Here is a 19,214-nt window from a genome sequence, read left to right as displayed (position 1 = left end):
GATGTGGCGGGAGCCGGATGGCCAGAGCCAGGTAGCTGGCCGGCCAGAGTAGGGCGGCCGGGAAGGGATGCGGGGCCGGAGCCGGGCGGCGGCGCCGGGCGGCGGGGGACGCGCGGCCGGGCGGCGGGGGACGCGCGGGCCGGGCGGCGGGGGACGCGCGCGGCCGGGCGGCGGGGCGGCGGGGGACGCGCGGCCGGGCGGCGGGGGACGCGCGGCCGGGCGGCGGGGGACGCGCGGCCGGGCGGCCAGGCAGGGCCGCCCAGAGGATTCTGGGGGCCCGGGGTCTTCGGCGGGGGGGGGGGGGGGCCCTTCCATTCTGGGACCTGCCGCCGAAGTGTCCCGAAGACCCGCCGCGGGGCGCCCCCGCCGCTGAATTACCGCCAAAGCGGGACCCGCCACTGAAGTGCAGCCCGGTCTTCAGCAGTAATTCGGTGGCAGGAGGCCCCGCCACGGGTCTTCGGGGCACTTCGGCGGCGGGTCCTGGAACGGAAGGGCCCCCCGCCGCCGAACTACCGCCGAAGACCGGGCTGCAGTTCGGCAGCGGGTCCCGCTTGGGCGGTAACTTGCCAGTGGGGGATCCTTCCGCCCCGGAGCGGAAGGACCCCCCCCCCGCAGGCGAAGACCAGGAGCAGAAGAAGCTCCTGCGCCTGGCCCCGCAAGAGTTTTCCAGGCCCCCCGGAGCGAGTGAAGGACACCGCTCCGGAGGCCCCGAAAAACTCTCGTGGGGCCGGGGGCAAATTGCCCCCTTTGCCCCCCCCTCTGGGCGGCCCTGAGGCGGAGGCGGGTACACGGGGCTGGAGCCGGGCGGCGGGGGAGGCGGGGACGCGGACGGGGTGGAGCCGGGCGGCAGAGAAGGCGGGGACGTGGCCGGCGGAGGCAGGTACGCGGGCCTGGGGCCGGGGCGGGGACGCGGCCGGGGCCGGGGCGGGGCGGGGACGCGGCCGGGGCCGGAGCCGGGCGGCAGGGACGTGGCCGGGGCTGGAGCCGGGCGGCGCGAGGCCAGGGCCGGCGGAGGCGGGTACGCGGGGCCGGGGCCGGGCGGCGGGGGAGCGGCCGGGGTCGGAGCCGGGCGGCGGGGGAGGCAGGGACACGGCTGGGGCAGCCCAGAGCCCTCTGATTCCTGGCCGCGGCTGGGATTTACCGGGCTCTGGGCTCCCCGCCGCGGCGGGCAGCCCAGAGCCCTCTGAGTCCCGGCCGCGGCTGGGATTTAAAGGGCTCTGGGCTCCCCGCCGCAGTTGGCAGCCCAGAGCCCTCTGAGTCCCGGCCGCGGCTGGGATTTAAAGGGCTCTAGGCTCCCCGCCGCGGCGGGCAGCCCGGAGCCCTCTGATTCCCCACCACGGCTGGGATTTAAAGAGCTCTGGGCTCCCCGCCGCAGAGGGCAGCCCAGAGTCCTCTGATTCCCGGCCCCGCCTGGGATTTAAAAGGCTCTGGGCTGCCCGCCGCAGGGATTTAAAAGGCTCTGGACTCCCCGCCGCAGCGGGCAGCCCAGAGCCCTCTGATTCCCCGCCGCGGCTGAGATTTAAAAGGCTCTGGGCTCCCTGCCACGGCGGGAAGCCCAGAGCCCTCTGATTCCCCACCGCGGCTGGGATTTAAAGTACTTTTATTGGGTTTTTTTTTTTGCAAGATCCCGCTTATAGGCCGCACCCCTAGTTTAAAGACTTAAATTAGGGGAAAAAAGTGCGGCCTATACTCGGGACAATACGGTATCTAGGTATCATACTGCACCCAGCACTGTCATATCTGACTCCCAAGTATTTTTCGAGTTATACTCATAGCACTACTGGAAGTGGGAATATCATCATCGTCATCCCTATTTTTCAAAGGGGAAACTGAGACACAAAGCAATGAAGTGACCTACCCACGGTCACGCTATGATTCAGTGATAGAGCTGAGAATTGAACCCAGGACCCATGTTCCCCAAGCCAGTGAATCACTGGGATGCTCTCTGCAGGCCAGTCTTAGATAACACACTCTATCAATATTTTGGGGACCATCCTATATTAAGTTTATGTATCACTGTGGGCCAGGAATTTTACATAACTCCACAGGGGAGGGTTATGCCAGCTCCTCCAGGAACCAAAAATGGAGGGCAGGGGGGGAGGGAAGTAAAGCAAAGCAACTCACCATCTATGTCTACACTGCACCCTACGCCTGGGCTCTGACTCACGTCTGAGCCCAAGGCCCCCTTCTGTGTGCACACAGGTCAGTCTGACTCAGCGAAGCAAACATTCAGGGCCTGGGTCCTAGGATGCTGCTAGGAGGATGGGTCAGAGCTTGAGTCCTGCTGAGACTTGGGTCCAAGCCCTGTCATTGTGCAGTGTGGACACGGGTCAAGCCACAGACGCTAGTCAGAAGGTCTGCACAGGGCAGTATGGACATGTTAGCACTACTGTGAGACCCAGGTCCAGCATTGTAAACCCAGGCTTCCAATGCAGTGTGGACACTCGAGCACGCGCTTGGAAACACCGAACCCACAAGCCCAGGTTTACAATGCAATGTAGACACACCCTCGGGGACCGATCCGCTTCAGAGAAGTTCCACACCCTCGGGGTGGGGGGGGGGAAGCTAGCACAGACTGGGTCAGGCTGGCTTTTCCAGAAACAAGGAAACAAAGGACTTCTGCTCTGAAAGGATGAGCTTGGACTGACTTCGACCCATCGAACGGACAGGACCTTCTGGGCTGGTGGAAGGATTGGAAAGACTCTGACCTGCTGGGGCCCCGTAAGACTGATGGGTGACTCCTGCTATGCTCAGTGTGTTTACATCTGTTAATTGTCTTTTCTTTGTGACGCTTTTCCCACAGGAGAAGCCAGGAGTCCTGAGTCCCAGACCCCCCTGCTCGACTCACTAGGCCACATTTGCCTCCAGGAACCAAAAGAGAACCCGGGAATGCCATGGGCCAGTCCCCTACTCCAGTCCCCAGCATGCAAAGCCCAGCCAGAGCCAAGAAGAGGACCTAGGACCCAGGACTAGATGGGAACGGATGGGCACGGACAAGGCATTACAGGCTGGAGGGTTCATACATTACTGGGTGTGCTACAGTACGTGAGGCCATTTATGGCCACATACGTGAGAGTACAGACGGTCGTATGATTTTATTTTGTGTGTGGGGATTTTCTATCTATCTAGCTAAAGGCTCAGGTATACATACTGGGCCTGCTTCAAAGTCCACTGGAGTCAGCTGGACTATCCAAAGGCGCCAAAGGGAGCTAGGCAATCAGCTTCTACCAACGGAGCTGATCTGAAGACCATTGAAAAGACTCACTCCGGCTGGAGTTTCCAATGGGAGCTGGTTCCCCAGCTCTCTCTGAAAGAACCTTTCCTTTGACTTCATTGGGTTTGGAAAGGATAATAGGTTGGGATTTTCAGAGAGGCCAAACCCCCTGGAACTGGGTGCCTCAACCACTTCTTCCAAAATCCCAGCCACAGGGTTTAATTTGCAAAAGCCCAGTAATATGGGCTGAAATTCTGTGCCCGTTGAAGTAGAAGACAAAACGCCCTTTGATTTCAATGGGACCAGGATGTCACCGCTGGTATCGAAGTTCCACTATTCACAGCGGGAAGTGAGAATTAGGATCTCCAAATTCCATCTGGCCTTTGGGGAAATCTCAGTCCCAGGGCGGCATTCCTTCAGGGCTGAAGGCAATTAAAACAATTACCTGGTATCTTAATCCTTCCCCAGAGTCTCTGCACCATGCGGAGCAGGTAGCTGTGATTGGACTCCAGGTGCTGTAAATTGAATTTCTTGAGTTGCCTTCTCAGACACGGAAAGGCTGAAATAGGGATGTGACCCAGCACAGAGTCATATGGTGAAAGCTGTTCAAAGTGGGTCAGGGCTGGTTAACATGAAGTGGGAAAACTGTTTGCTTCTTCCTTATGCTCCTGCAGTTTCTTGACAAAAATAGCACTTTCTTTCCAGGAAATTAACCAGCTGATGTTTTTCTTCGTTTGCTTGAGTCCCAGGATGTCCTGAGAAGGGCCCCGTGCTGCCCAGGATGGACACAGCATGAGCATTAACCGTCAAGATGGATGGTCAGGTTTTAAGCACTTCTTCCTGTGGTAGAGAATTCAGCAGCTGGTGACTGGGGACAGATTCACAACATGCAGCATGGGACAAGCTTCCTCCATCTGCTGCCTGTTTCCACCTTTCAGCCTTCACCATGGAATCGCATTTGCCAACACAACACTGTTCAGCTGGAAAATGTCTAACCAGCTCTAGTCCGGACCTAGACAGAGAGGAAATGAAGAACTACGCGAATCACTGCACTCCTGTTTGCGTTCAGGATTGTCCATCGAAGAGAAATCTGCCATTATGACAAAATGAGGTCGCGTTTGGACAAGCAAAGATCCTGTTGGTCTGTCTGTCTGCGCAATAGCTGAACTCCGCAGAGATGGGACTAGGTTTACACTGGATGGTTCATGCAGGGTGAGGTCAGCGCAGCCACCTCTGCACCCCCTGTTGGCTCTTGGGGCTCCCAGTTGAATGCCCAGGGTAGTTTGGGGAGCAGGTATGGGGATCCCAGGGGGGCTCAGAGCCCGAAGACAGCAGGGCCAACACTGCAGCCCAGCAGGGTGTTGGCGGCTTTCAGGCACTCGCTTAGCCTGGCCCCTGAAATGAGAAGGGGGTCAGTGGAGAGACACCAGCTCAGGGAACAAGGGGAGGGCCCGGGGGCAAAGGGAAGAGAGCTCACAGCACGTGGGGGACTGGCATGGGGGTTGGGAAGCTGGGAAGTAAAGGTCCTCGGCGGCGGGGCACGGAAACCCCAGAAGGGTGCTGGGATTGGGATGAGGAGAAGCTGGGGATGGGGCTTTCGAGGGATGGGCTGTGGTGCCCTGGGGTGCAAGAATCTCAGGGATGGGGGCCCTGGGACCCATGGGGCACAGGCTGTCAGGGCCCTGAAGGGGGCTGGGCTATGGGACATGGGGGCAGGGTCATGGCTGTGGGCCATGGGGACAGAGGGGTGAGGATGGAGGGTCCTGGGGCCCAGGCTTAGGGGCCCCATGAGGCAGGGGGTCTTGGGGGTTGAGACCTTGGACACTGTCCCTGTCCCCCACCCCCCAGGCCTCCTCTCACCTGCTCGGTCCCGCACCCAACCCACAGCCTTGGCCTCCAGCAGCTCCCATTCGTCGCGCTGCCCCACGGCCCGGTCGTGCAGCCAGACCACGGCTAGCACCGTGGCCCAGATACTGGGAGTCACGTCCTGTGGGGGGCAGGAGAAAGACAGCCTGAGTCAGTGCCCGACCTGCTCCCCTATCCCCCACCAGTCATAGGGACCCCCCCACTCCAGCTCCCCCCCCCGACTCAGAGGGTTCCTAGCACCCCCGCTCCAGCACCGTGGCCCCCCTACCCAGATGCCCAGTGCCATGCCTGGGGGTAGGGAGACAGCCTGAGAAAGGGCCCAGCCTGGGCACCTCCACCTGGCCCTTGGCCCCCTTGATCCAATGCTCCGACCCCATTAGGGGTTTCCCAGCCCCCCAATCTTGGCCTGTCTCGCCCACTGGGCTCCAGGTTCAGGGGTCATTTATTCTAATCACCCTCAAACTCTCCCCCACCAGCCTGAGTCATCCCCAATCTCATCTAGGAGCAGAGAAGAGGACTAATCCATAGCACCTGCCCCCCATCTCTCCCTTCCTCTCTCCTTTGCACCCTCCCTCCCACCCACCCGCTCACCTCACTAGGTATCCTCTTTCTGGCATCGGTCTCGCTCACCCCCAGCACGGCAGCCAGTCGGGGGTCCAGGTCCCACGAGCCATCGGCATTTTGCAGAGACACCAGCCTCAGCAAGGGAGACTCCTCCGGCATCCGCTCTGGGAAGAGACCAGATGGGGCTGGTAAAGGGTTGTGGATTCAGACCAGCGACATGGCCTGTCCAGGCTGGGGGACACAACCCTCTGTGTGTCCTTAACTCTGTCCCTCCAGGGGTGTCCTTAACCTGCTCCTCTCCACCCCTAACACTACCTCATCCATGGGCACCCTTTACCTGCTCTTCTGCACCCTTAACCCTGCCACAGACATCCTTAACTCTGCCCCTTCTTGTACCCATGGGATGACAATTAACTTTCAGTCGGAGATGGGCACTCAACTCCCTGTGAATGTCCCAGCCCAGCCATTAATTCCATGACCCCAGGGAGTTTCTCAAAAACAATCTGATCCCAGGACCATCCCCCCACTACAACTTGCGATACAGACCTACGTCCGGAGGGAGACACAAGCATCTAAAGGGGTAGCGGACAACGGGATGTTACAGAGTCTATACGATATTATAGGCATGCATGGGCCAGGCTTACGGGGCAGAGCTAAAGTTATCTGGGCTACAGTAACTTTGTATTTCCAGACTCTCCAAATTCAGGTTTTAAGGTGAGCCTTCACTTTAAAAGTTCTGCCTTTCGTGGGTTTCTTCGTTTATAAACCAGAATGTGCCAATAAAGACTTTTGCCCCTGAACTCGCCTGTACAAACATCCAAGCTTAGGCCCAGTTTCACAAGGGTTTTTTGCCTGGGAATTTCCCTCTGTGTTTATTTCAGAGAAAACTGCTCAGAAGCATTTCTGTTACTAAAAACTACTGATCCCCCCCACCCCCCCCAGACACACTTCGCTCACTGATACAAACTCACACCCCAAATTCCAGCTTCACAGAGTTTTTTGCCTGAGGGTTTCCTTATTTTTTTATTCATTTTGTTTCGAGATAATTTGCTTCAAGACACTTAAAAAAAAAAAACAGCTAAGAATTCCCCCTCTCGCAGTGGCACAAAGGTTTTTCGCCCAGGAATTTCCTTCGTTTTCTATGTAGTTTTTAAATACTTGCATAGCTCCGTGACCTTCAGAGCACATCTGTCTCTAACCCGATGAAGCATCACCCTGGCATTTGCCCACCCCCAGAGTCCTGACTCCCAGCCCATGCCCCCCTCACCTTTCAGGGTGCCGGGGACCCCTGATTGTAGGACTGTCTGCCCTTGTGTTACCCCACCACCACCACCACGGAGCCAGGAGAGGCACTTGCGAGGGAGATGGCTGGTGCTGGACTTCGAGAGCTGCAGGCACTTGCGTGCAGCACGTGAGTACCACTGCCACAAGTCACGGGACAGGCCCCCGAAGACGCTGCGGTAGTTCGGTTCGTCTAGGCGCGCTCTGCTCGCTGGACGCTCACAGACACGGTCTATTTGGATCTCCCTTATCGAGATGCAGTCTCTCATCTCCACATATTCCCTGATGAAATCTAAATTTAGGGAGCAGATGGACAGAGAGAGAGACAGACGGACACACAAATAGACACAGAGAAGGAAAGGAAGGGAAGAGAAATTCCCCCCTCCAGGCACTTAGAGCCAATGCACCGCTGGGACCCTGGGACCCCTTCCCCATACCCCCCATTCCCTTTCCTCCAGCTGGGACCCCCCCACACCCAGCTCCATCCTCCTCTCCCTGCAGCTCCATCACAGCCAGGATCTCCATCCCAGCTCCTGTCTCTTCCCCCCAGCTGTGACCCCCAGATCCAGTCCGCACAGGCCCATTCTTCTCTCCCCATTCTTCAGCCAGGACCTCTCCTCCAGCCCCAGAGGATGCAGGGGTGGGTGCTGCACCCCATGGATGAGGGCAGGATGCTGGGGAGTGAGAGGCCCCCGCTAGGCAGGTCTGCTCATGACAGTGATGCACCTGCCCCTCCTGTCCCTGCAACTGTCTGGGTCGGTCGGTCGGTCCGATTGGATGTGTTTCTCTCTCTGCGTCTCTCCGTCCTGTCCCGCTCTAGGTCCGTCTGTCTGATTCTCGGTCTCTGTCCCTGCCTGACTCTGGGTCTCCGCCTGCCTGTCTGTCTCTGTCCGTCTGTCTGGGGTGAAGCACAGATCCCACTCTCCCGGCAGGGGTGTGGGGGGCAAGCCCTGTGGGCTACTCCCTGTCTCACCCTGCCAGCACCCCTGCTCTCCCCATGCCCTGGGGGTGGGAGGATTGGGGCCGCCATCGCCTTGGAACAGTGAGGGGCAGCACAGCCCCATGGGAGTCAGGGGGGCAGGAAGAGGGGCAAAGGGACATTACCCCATAAGCAAAATGCCCCCCATGCTTCTGGGTTCCCCCTGCCCCTACATTGGGATCCTCCCGTGCTCGGATCCCTCCCGGAATTCCCCTCCTTCCTGGTTCCAGGTTCCCACCATCCCTCCCGCCGGTGCCTTCCCTCTCCTCCCCCCCACCCCGAGTTCCCCCCACATGCTGGGTCCCTCCCCGGTGCCCGGAGCCCCAACCCCTTCAGGGGTTACCTGTCAGTGGGACGTCCTGTCTCACCAGTGGCCCCTGCACCGGCTGTCCCCGCTGCGTGTCCACCCCTACGTAGGCCGTGAGGGAGCAGATAACCCCCGAGCTCAGACTGGCCTCCAGTGCCCGGTGCTGGGCCCCCTCCGACCCAGCGCCCACGGCCCCCTCCAGCTCCAGCAGCAGCGACTTGGCTGCCAGCCGGTGAACAGGCAGCCTGTGCCTGGAAGAGCGAGTCACGGGGTCAGCCCTGGATGCCTGGGTTCCAGCTGCTGCGGGGAGGGGAGCAGGGTCTAGTGGGATGAAGGGGGGGAGTGGGTGCCAGGACTCCTGGGTTTTATCCTGGTGCCGAAAAGGGAGTGGGGTCTAGTGGTCACAGAAGGAAGGCTGGGAGCCAGGGGGGCAGGTCCCATCCCATCTCTGTTCCGCTGGGGTGGGGATGTGGGGGCGGGGGAGGAGGAGGAGGGCAGGACCCAGCTGCCTGGGAGCATTGCTGTCACCTGTCTCCATCCTGTGGCTGCAGGGAGAACTGCAGTGTCTCCTTGTAGGTCTGGTCCTGGATGCCATACTGCAGGGTGACGCCCCCCATGGGAATGTCTGGGGGCTGCAGGCAAAGAAAGGTGGTCAGAGGTGGAATGCGACAGGGGAGAAGATGCCCTGGGACCCCCCAGACCCAGCTTAAAGAACAAAGAGGGCAAATACGCCCAATTAACACCAGTTGGGGGGCTAGCCTAATCAGCCCAATGGCCGCCATTAGGGCCCAGAGTTAACAATCCCCATTGAGCTCAGTGGGGCTGGAGTAGCACAGAGACTTCCAGCCCAGTGGCCATCATTAGAGGTCAGCGTTATCGATCCCCACTGAGGTCTCATCTACACTACATACTGTGGTAGAACTACGTCGGTCAGGGGCATGAAAAATCCAACCCCTGAGCGACATAGTTACACCAACCTTAGCCCCCCATGTAGACAGCGCTATGTCAGCAGGAGAGCTTCTCCCGTCGGCTTAGAGTGTCTTCACCAGACGTGCTACAGTGGTGCAGCTGTGCTGATGTCAATTTGTAGTGTAGACCTGCCCTGAGATCAATGCAGCTGGGCTAGTACAGAGACCTGCAATCCAATGACCATCCTTAGGGGTCAGAGTTATCAATTCCCATTCAGCTCAATGGGGCTGGGGTAACACAGGGAGCTCCAGCCCAATGGCCATCATTAGGGGTCAGAGTTATCACTCAGGAGGGGACTGTGGGGCTCCTGGCTCAGTCACTGACCCTGAGCCCTCGGGGTGTCCCAGGGCGGGGGTTTTGCTCTCTCACCTGTGGCTGCCCACGGAGCTGAGCATAGACAAGGCACCGCTGCCCAGGGAAGATCACCTCGGGGCACCGGTGCAGCAGCTGTGCCTGCATCCCAGGGGGCAGATCCCAGCTCAGTGAGATCCCGGTCACCGCCGGCAGCAGGGCCCGCTTCAGAGACTGCAGCACCTGGGGGAGAGACCGGCACACACACGGTGGGCCAGGATGCCTGGGTCCTATCCCCAGCTCTGGAGGGGAGTGGGGTCTAGTGAGCTAGAGTGGGGAAGCTGGGAGCCAGGACTCCTGGGTTCTATCCCTGCTGCAGGGAGGGGAGTGGGGGCTTGTGGGTTACAACAGGGGAGCTCAGAGCCCACACTCCTGGGGTCTCACCTTGGGCTGCATGCGGTCCTGGCCGGTGATGAACTCGGCGCTGCCCCCTGCTGCCCGGGCGATGCCTTTGATCAGAGCTGTGGAAACCCCGTCCCCGATGCCGAAGGAGAAGCACCTGCAGGGGGGATAGAGTTTGGGGAGGGGGGCAGAGACCGGAGGGGGAGGGGCAGAGCTGGTGGGGTCCATCCAGTGCTGGGAGAGGGGGACAGGACAGTTTGAGAGGGGCCAGTAGGACTCGCTGGGCTGGGGGGGCAGAGTGAGGTGAAAGGTTGGGCAGATGCTGGGGACTATGGTGGGGGGGTCCACATGATGGCAATACTAATGGGGGCAGGGCTGGGGGGGTAGGCACCCCCATTACCTGTGGGTCCCCCGGTTACGCCACACCTCTGTGATGACATCCTGGGTGTTCTCTACCTCCCCATCCGTAAACACAAACAGCTGTGGGGGAGAGACGCTGTCAGAGCCAGGGACCTCAGCCCCCCCAGAGACACCCCCTCCCCACTGGGAACGGGAGCAGCTCACCAGGGAGTCTGACCCTCCCAGAGACCCCCGGCCCCATCCCTCCCCTCCCAGAGATCTCTCCTGAGGGGCTGACAGATGGGGACTGCTGACCTTCTCGCCTATCTCTGTGACCCCCAACCCCTAGGCATGACCCCAACCCCCACCCATCACCTGTTCGCCGGCCCCTGGAGACAAGAACCCACCGACGGCTGTGGGCACCTTCCAGAAGATTCCTCCTGACCCCCCGCACGTGTGCCCTCCCTGCCCCCCGCAGGCTGCAGGGCACCCCCCAGACCTGGGTGCAGCACAAAGCGCTGCCCCTCCAAGCTCTATACAGAGGTTCCCGCCTCCGCCCGCCCTCCCTCCGGGTTGCTACCTGCCACGCCCTGCTCACACCCCCAGGGGTGCTGGCACTGCCCTCTCCCCCCGATCTGGCCCAGAGTCCCAGTCTCACTCCGAGCAACCCCATGGCCCCTGTCGACCGTCCCCCAGAGCCCCCAGCTCCTCTCCGATCACCTCTCCCAGGTTCTCCCTCTTGGAAGTTCAGGAACAGCCTCCGAGGGGAGCGGGACGGCGGGGACAGGCAAGGAGGGGCCTGCGATGGCATATGGCCCACATGACAGCTGGGAGCAAACACCCCATGGGCAGGGATGGTGCACTGGGGGTGGGGGTAGGGGGCTCAGTTACTGCAGATAATCCTTCCCAGGGGGCTGGTGGGTGGGTGGGGGGGGGTTCCTTTCTATCCTGAAAGTCTATGAGTCTGTCCCCCTAGGCCCGCATACTTCTCTGAGACCCCCCACATCACCCCACAATCACTCTCTGAGCCTGCCCCAGGACGCTCCTCCAGCTGGCCTCAGTGCCCCTGGTACCTGGCGTGGGTGCCCGTCCCGGCAGGGGCTGCGGTAAATGGCTCGTAGTGGCTCCAAGATTCTGGTGCCCCCCAGGTCAGCCTGGAGCAGCTGGATGCGCTGCAGGGACTCGGCCATGGTCTGCTGGGTATATTCCACGCTCTGCCTGCAGGGGGCATTGACAGGTCTGGGGCTGGGACAGCCGGAGCCAGGGACACCCTGCCCCCAGCCAGCCTTGCCCCCTAAACCCCAGCAAGCCCCCGCCCCCTAACCAGCCCTGCCCCCAACCTACCAAAGCCCCCTGCCCCTAACCAGCCTTGCCACCTAACCCACAGACACCCTCTGTCCCCTAACCAGCCCTGCCCCCTAACCCAGCCAGCCTCCTCCCTGCCCTGCCCCTCGGACTCACGGGTAGAAGGACTCAAACTCAGTCCCAAAGCCATAGACGTTGAAATAACAGCCCAGGGGCAAACTCTTCAACAGCAGGATCAGGGACTCCTGGGGACAGACAGACGGACGGATGGATGGAGAGTCAGTCCCCCGGGCTCAGCCCGCCTGGGCAGCTCCCCCCAGCGCGGGCCCATCTAGCGCAGCCTCCCGTCTGGCCGTACCTTGGCGCTGTCGATGCGTTGGGGGAAGAGGTCTCTGCTGTCCATGAGGCATGTCATGCTGCTGGAGCGGTCCAGCAGGAGGATGAACTCCCCGGCCCGGCTCTGGGCCAGCACAGCCTCGGGCACGCTGGGCAGCAGGGTCACCATCACGGCCGGGTCGCCCATCAGGGAGCCTGCGGTGAGATGGAGACCAGCCCCCAAATGGGGCGGGCATGGGGTCGAGCCCACGTGAGCCACCCCCTCAGTGCCCGACTGCCCCCTGAGACCCACCCCCACTGCTCTGTCCCTCCCCCCACCTCTCTCTTGCCTTAGATCCCCCCTCGCCCGCAATATCCAGTCCCCTAGTGCCTGCTCTCCCATCCCCAGTTCTCCCTTGTGCCCCCCAAACCTGCAGTGCTCCCCAGTGCCTGCCTGCTCCCAGACACCCCGCCCTGCCAACGCCAGCTCCCCCAAACCTCCGCTCCTGTCCCTCGTCCTCCACACACCCCATCCCCAGCTCCCCCAAACCTCCGCTCCTGTCCCTCGTCCTCCACACACCCCATCCCCAGCTCCCCCAAGGCCCCCCGCTCCTGTCCCTCATCCTCCACACACACCCCATCCCCAGCTCCCCCAAGGCCCCCCGCTCCTGTCCCTCGTCCTCCACACATCCCCCATCCCCAGCTCCCCCAAGGCCCGCTGCTCCTGTCCTCCATCCTCCGCACACACCCTATCCCCAGCTCCCCCATGGCCCCCGCTCCTGTTCCCCCACTCGTCCCGATTCCCACAGCAGCCACCCCTATCAGCCCTAGGACCCCCATTCCCCAATTATCCCCCTCATTGCCCTGTGCCTTCCCGACCCCATGTCACCACCCAGCACTTACTTCACCCCCCACAGATCCCCGCCCCACAGATCCCCCCCTGTGCACCTGCCCAGAAGTAGCTGGGTGCAGGATTCCCTCCCCCACCTGGCTTGGCTCCAGGCAGTCCGGCCTCCAGCACCGCGCTGGGTTTGTATGGCTCCGCATAATACACCAGCAGCTCCACATCCCGGTCCCACGGGGGGGCCTGGGCCAGTGACACCTGGGGGGGGCGACAGACACACAGTCACCTCCATACGATTCCCGGGGGAGCAGGGTCTTGCTGGCTCTCGCACCCAGCTTGGCACCCCCTGCATGGAGCCAGGGTGAGGGGCTGACCCTGGGAACACTGGCTGCTCCCCTCCCCCGGTTTCGGTGGAGAGAAGACAGGGAAAAACAACCCCAAAGGCCAACGCGGGAACTTGGCTTTTCTTGGTGAAAAACTGCAAAAAATTGACGGGGGGGGGGGCGCTAAATCTTTCCAATTTGAGGGTGAAATTTTCCTGGTCCTCCCCACCTCCATTTCTTTCCACTGAGAAACAAGGAGAGGGAAAATCCCAGAAACTAAAGACTAACAGAGCCCAGCGACTTCCAGGGATTTCCTCCCCAAACTGGCAGATTTCAGCCTGTCCAGATTTTCCCCAGAGAAACTGGGAAATTCACCAGATCTGTTGGTGTCGCTCAATCCCACCGCCCCCCCCCAATCACCCAAAGAGTCTGGCCCATGCTCCCCCTTTCAGGACCCACTCACCTGGGACCTGCCTCCCAGCCTCACCCCAAATCCCCCCCCTAGCCCCCAGCCCGGTTCCCTGGCACCCACCCCTCAGCCCAGAGCCCTCCCCAGCACCCTCCTCCCAGTGGGGATGGCCGGGACCCAGGCGTCCGGGGGAGCCCTTACCTGGGCAGTGGTTCGGTTCCCGGCCGTATAGCTCAAGGGAGTGAGGGGGCAGTTGGAGAGCACGCGGTTGATGCTGTGGGGCGACTGCAGCGTGGCGCTCAGGCTCAGGGTGTAGGGCAGCTCCCGCTGGGGGACCCGCGGGACCCCCTGGGTGACATCCTCCCCATGCCACCCTGCAGAGAGAGAGACAGGGGTGAGAGCCAGGGGGAAGGATGGGGAGTATCAGATATTGGGGGGATATTAGGCTGGGATATCAGGGGATTTCGGGATGGCTAGAGTGGGTCACACACCCTGGGGCGGGGATTGCAGGCCTCTGGGGCAGGGTACTTACCATGGGGCACACAGTAGTGGCCTATGGGGCATTATGGAGGCTATGTGGGTCTTTCATTGTGCGGTACGTAACAGGGGCTATAGGGGTATCGGGAAGTTATGGGCTGTGGGGTCACTCACCATGGGATGTGTAGCCAGGGTTCTGGGGGCTATGGAGTACAGGGAGCTATGTGGGATCTATGGGGCCTATGGCTCTGGTCTCACCATGGGGAATGTGAAAGGGGTGCAGCACGGCTGGAAGCACACAGCTGGGGTATAGGGTGCAGGGGAGTATGGGGGATCTGTGGGTCTCACCATGGGACACAAGGGGGAGGGGCAGGGGGATCTGTGGGTCTCACCGGAGGGCACGGAGCGGGGCCGCGGGGGGGCTGTGGGTCTCACTGTGTGGCATGTGGAAGGGGCAAGGAGATCTCTGGGTCTCACCGTGGGGCGTGTAGCGGGGACGCAGCACGGTCGGCAGCACGTAGCGGGCAGCCCCGTCAGGCTCCAGCGGCGGCTCGCAGACATAGCGCAGGGTCAGCACCGCCTCCTCCCCGGGGGGCAGATTCCCCAGGGAGCAGCTGAAGACGTCGCCCCCGGCCCCCTCCTGCTGCAACAGGAACGAGCTCTGCCCCCCGGCCAGAGTGTCCCCGTACAGCTCCTGCGCCTGCCAGGAGAGACGGGGTCACCCCGAGATCCCCTGTCCCCTGACATCTCCCTGCCCCCAACGTCCCCATACACCTCCTGTGCCTGCCGGGAGAGACACAATCACCCCGAGATCCCTCTGTCCCCGACATCCCTCTGCTCCCCGCCTAGTGCATCCCGGTACAGCTCCTGCGCCTGCCGGGAGAGACGGGGTCACCCCGAGATCCCCCTGTCCCCTGACATCCCTCTGCTCCCCGCCCAGTGCATCCCGGTACTGCTCCTGCGCCTGCTGGGAGAGATGGGGTCACCCCAAGATCCCCCCAGCCCGGACCCCTCCTCTCTCCCCGCTGGGGCCCCTGCCCCCCAGCACCTGTTTCTTCTCATGGAGCTGGGCCTGGATGCAGGCCCCCCCCCCCAGCCGGGCCTCGAAGGCGTAGACAGCTGCCTCGGCGTCCACGGGGAACTTGAACACGACCTCCAGGGGCCCCGGCTCCTCGTTCCTGTAGAGCAGCTCGCAGCCCACGTCAGCCACAAAGCCTCGGATCAACACCGACACCGAGCTGCTGCGCAGGGGCACTGGGGGGAGGGGGATGTCAGCCACGGGCCCCCCATGGGCACCGGGGAGAGGGGGACATCAGCCACGGCTCCCGCACAACCCCCCCATGGACACCGGGGGGAAGGGTCCACGTCGGCCATGCCCCCCCCACAAACCTCCCATGGACACCAGGGCGAGGGGGACATCAGCCACACCCCCCCCACAGACCTCCCATGGACACTGGGGGGAAGGGTCCACGTCGGCCATGGCCCCCCCGATAAACCCTCCATGGGCACTGTGGTGAGGGTCCACGTCAGCCATGGGCCCCCCCACAAACCCCCCATGGGCACAGGGGTGAGAGGACATCAGCCATGGCCCCCCCACAACCCCCCAATGGGCATCGGGGTGAGGGGCCACGTCAACCATGGCCCCCCTGACAAACCCCCCATTGGCACTGGGGTGAGGGTCCACGTCAGTCATGGGCCCCTCTCACAACACCCCCATGGGCACCGGGAGAGGGGCCACATCAGCCATGTGGCCGCCCTCCCCCTCACGGCACCACCCCCCACAGCCCTGACTCACCCGGCTCCTTGCGGAGCTGCAGCCTCCTCACCAGCTCCATCTCGGCTCCAGGGTCAAGGATCTGTGTGGGGGAAGGTGGGGGGCGAGATACAGGCTTTCCGTGGAAACTGATAGGCACAGGGTGCCCCAACCCCCCTCTCCCTCCCCCCCGCCCCAGTGACTGCTCCGAGACCCCAGCCTCCCCCGCAGCCAGGTCCTGTGGCAGGGAGTCCCACAGGCTCACAGGGAATAGCTCCTGAGATCAGATTCATGGCTCCTCTTGGGCCACCACCTCCCCCTGCCATGGCTCCAGCCCCCAGCAGGGAGGGGCAGGCGGGAACCGAGGTATGGCTGGGAGTTGGGGGATCATAGAATCATAGAATCTCAGGGTTGGAAGGGACCTCAGGAGGTCATCTAGTCCAACCCCCTGCTCAAAGCAGGACCAAACCCAACTAAATCATCCCAGCCAGGGCTTTGTCAGGCCTGACCTTAAAAACCTCTAAGGAAGGAGATTCCACCACCTCCCTAGGTAACCCATTCCAGTTCTTCACCACCCTACTAGTGAAAACGTTTTTCTTAATGTCCAACCTAAACCTCCCGCTCTGCAACTTGAGACCATTACTCCTTGTTCTGTCATCTTCTACCACTGAGAACAGTCTAGATCCATCCTCTTTGGAACCTCCTTTCAGGTAGTTGAAAGCAGCTATCAAATCCCCCCTCATTCTTCTCTTCTGCAGACTAAACAATCCCAGTTCCCTCAGCCTCTCCTCATAAGTCATGTGCTCCAGCCCCCTTATCATTTTTGTTGCCCTCCGCTGGACTCTCTCCAATTTATCCACATCCTTCTTGTAGTGTGGGGCCCAAAACTGGACACAGTATTCCAAAAGAGGCCTCACCAGTGCTTAGTAGAGGGGAATGATCACATCCCTCGATCTGCTGGAAATGCCCCTACTTATACAACCCAAAATGCCATTAGCCTTCTTGGCAACAAGGGCACACTGTTGACTCATATTCAGCTTTTCGTCCACCATAACCCCTAGGTCCTTTTCTGCAGAACTGCTGCCCAGCCATTCGGTCCCTAGTCTGTAGCAGTGCATGGGATTCTTCCGTCCTAAGTGCAGGACTCTGCACTTGTCCTTGTTCAACCTCATCATATTTCTTTTGGCCCAATCCTCTAATTTGTCTAGGTCCCTCTGTATCCTAGCCCTACCCTCCAGCGTATCAACCACTCCTCCCAGTTTAGTGTCATCTGCAAACTTGCTAAGGGTGCAGTCAACACCATCCTCCAGATCGTTAATGAAGATATTGAATAAAACCGGCCCCAGCACCGACCCTTGGGGCACTCCACTTGATACCAGCTGCAAACTAGACATGGAACCATTGATCACTACCCGTTGAGCCCGACCATCTAGCCAGTTTTCTATCCACCTTACCGTCCATTCATCCAGCCCAGACTACTTTAACTTGCTGGCAAGAATACTGTGGGAGACTGTATCAAAAGCTTTGCTAAAGTCCAGAAATAGCACATCCACTGCTTTCCCCTCATCCACAGAGCCGGTTATCTCCTCATAGGCCTGGTCTACACTAGGACTTTAATTCGAATTTAGCAGCGTTAATTCGAACTAACCGCTCAACCGTCCACACCAGGAAGCCATTTAATTCGAACTAGAGGGCTCTTTAGTTCGAATTTGGTACTCCACCCCGGCAGGTGAAGTAACGCTAAATTCGACATGGCTAGCTCTAATTAGGCTAGGTGTGGATGCAAATCGAACTTAGTAGCTCCGGGAGCTATCCCACAGTGCACCACTCTGTTGACGCTCTGGACAGCAGTCCGAGCTTGGATTCTCTGACCAGCCACACAGGAAATGACCCGGGAAAATTTGAATTCATTTTCCTGTCTGGGCACTTTGAATCTGACGTCCTGGCTGGACATCGGGGTGAGCTCCACAGCACCTGCAACGATGCAGAGCTCTCCAGCAGAGGAGTTCATGTTATCTGTGAATAGAAAGAGGGACCCAACATAGACTGACTGGGAACTCTTCGATCTGATCGGTGTGTGGGGCGAGGAGTCTGTGCTTTCGGAGCTGCGCTCCAAAACAGGGAATGCGAAGACCTACGAGAAGGTCTCCAAAGCCATGAGAGACAGAGGATACAGGCGGGATGCAACGCAGCGCCGCGTGAAAATCAAGGACCCCAGACAAGGCTACCAAAAAATCAAAGCGGCAAACGGACGCTACGGAGCCTGCCACCACTGCCCCACCAGTGACCGTGGACTCTGACGATGGGACAGTGTCGACGGCCAGTTCCTCGGTGATGTTCGCGGACGGGGAAGATGAGGAAGGGTTTGTGGAGGACGAGGCAGGCGAGAGCGCTTACAACGCTGGTTTCCCCGACAGCCAGGATCTATTCATCACCGTCACGGAGATCCCCCAACAACCCTCCCTGGCCATTAACCCGGACCCTGAATCAGGGGAAGGAGCAGTCAGTAAGTGCTGTAACCATGTTAACTTTTATTCTTAATATAACAGGAATCTTAACTGTGTGAAAAGGAGGGCTCTCTAGATATGGGGATAGAACAGAAATCATCCTTGGAGATCTCCACGAAGCTCTCCTTGCGTTAATCGAAAAGCATCAGCAGGAGGTTCCTGGGGAGAGCTGCCTTATTGGGTGCTCCGTGGTAGCACAGTTTTCCGCGCGAGGCTTTCATGAGAAACTCAGGGAGCATTGCCTCCCCGAGCACGGCTGCATCGGGCCCTGGTTCGTGCTAGCTTTCATGCAGCATGCGATCTCTATCTCCTTCAGTGACCCTCCTCAGGGTGATCTCGCTCGGAGACTCCTGCATCTAATTAGGGTAATTACTGTAATTTTACGCCTGGTCCAAAATATTTTTAAGAAATCTACGGACAGACGGCATAGCACAGACTCAGCACGCAGCTGCGTGACGAGCGTAACGGAAAGCCAAAGAATATAATGGACGCTCATGGAGGGAGGGGGGAATGAGGACGCAAGGTATCCCACAGTTCCTGCTGTCTCCGAAAAGTATTTGCATTCTTGGATGAGCTCCAAATGCTTCTAGGGTCAAACACAGTGTCTGCGGTGGGTCAGGGCATAGTTCGGCAATTTGCGCACACACCCCACCCACCACCAGAAGTGAAAACAATCCTCTGTTGACTCTTTTACATGTCACCCTATCTTTACTGAATGCTGCAGATAGATGCGATGGTGCAGCACTCAACACCAACATCCTTGCTCCCCCCACGCTATGGATGGCTGATGGTACAAAATGATGGAAATCCGTCCTCATCATCAGCCTATTGGCACATGGGGCAGTGCAAAAGGGCTGGTAACCATGCTGCCTAGCATCAGTAAGGTCGATCAAGGGCGCCTGTCCCTAATTTTTGATGGCAGATGGTGCAATATGGCTGGTAACCGTCCTCATCATTGCAACAGGGGGCTGAGCTCCATCAGCCCCCACCCTTCATTGTAAATAAAAGATTCAATTGCCCCTGGACTAGCAGAGGGATGATGGGCTCCTTCATCCACACTCCTTAATGT

General features: G+C 60.0%; 2 protein-coding genes across 4 annotated transcripts in view; both read right to left on the bottom strand.

Annotated features, from left to right (window-relative positions):
* Nucleotides 1-19,214, bottom strand: part of LOC123345337 — a 716,016-nt gene that overhangs the window by 266,696 nt on the left and 430,106 nt on the right. The gene's annotated exons all lie outside the window — the stretch shown is intronic.
* LOC123345318 (von Willebrand factor A domain-containing protein 5A-like) overlaps nucleotides 1,707-19,214 on the bottom strand; it is a 31,210-nt gene continuing 13,702 nt past the window's right edge. The window contains exons 2-18 of one of the 2 annotated variants that reach the window (XM_044982103.1): nucleotides 15,681-15,741; nucleotides 14,934-15,139; nucleotides 14,363-14,585; nucleotides 13,610-13,782; nucleotides 12,820-12,934; nucleotides 11,876-12,048; nucleotides 11,674-11,762; nucleotides 11,286-11,430; nucleotides 10,274-10,353; nucleotides 9,916-10,030; nucleotides 9,550-9,714; nucleotides 8,740-8,843; nucleotides 8,248-8,462; nucleotides 7,002-7,217; nucleotides 5,672-5,808; nucleotides 5,075-5,201; nucleotides 1,707-4,609 (exon numbers count right to left, since the gene is read on the bottom strand). In XM_044982103.1, the coding sequence (XP_044838038.1) occupies nucleotides 4,530-4,609; nucleotides 5,075-5,201; nucleotides 5,672-5,808; nucleotides 7,002-7,217; nucleotides 8,248-8,462; nucleotides 8,740-8,843; nucleotides 9,550-9,714; nucleotides 9,916-10,030; nucleotides 10,274-10,353; nucleotides 11,286-11,430; nucleotides 11,674-11,762; nucleotides 11,876-12,048; nucleotides 12,820-12,934; nucleotides 13,610-13,782; nucleotides 14,363-14,585; nucleotides 14,934-15,139; nucleotides 15,681-15,720 (2,403 nt within the window). In that variant the 5' untranslated portion in view covers nucleotides 15,721-15,741 and the 3' untranslated portion in view covers nucleotides 1,707-4,529. The remainder of the gene's footprint in view (nucleotides 4,610-5,074; nucleotides 5,202-5,671; nucleotides 5,809-7,001; nucleotides 7,218-8,247; nucleotides 8,463-8,739; nucleotides 8,844-9,549; nucleotides 9,715-9,915; nucleotides 10,031-10,273; nucleotides 10,354-11,285; nucleotides 11,431-11,673; nucleotides 11,763-11,875; nucleotides 12,049-12,819; nucleotides 12,935-13,609; nucleotides 13,783-14,362; nucleotides 14,586-14,933; nucleotides 15,140-15,680; nucleotides 15,742-19,214) is intronic. The other variant, XM_044982104.1, reaches the window with a different exon arrangement.

The sequence above is a fragment of the Mauremys mutica genome, chromosome 12, assembly GCF_020497125.1.
Source record: "Mauremys mutica isolate MM-2020 ecotype Southern chromosome 12, ASM2049712v1, whole genome shotgun sequence".
Classification (NCBI taxonomy): Eukaryota; Metazoa; Chordata; order Testudines; family Geoemydidae; genus Mauremys; species Mauremys mutica.
The sequence above is the reverse complement of the archived record's forward strand: the minus strand, read 5'-3'. Positions and strand labels throughout refer to the sequence as shown.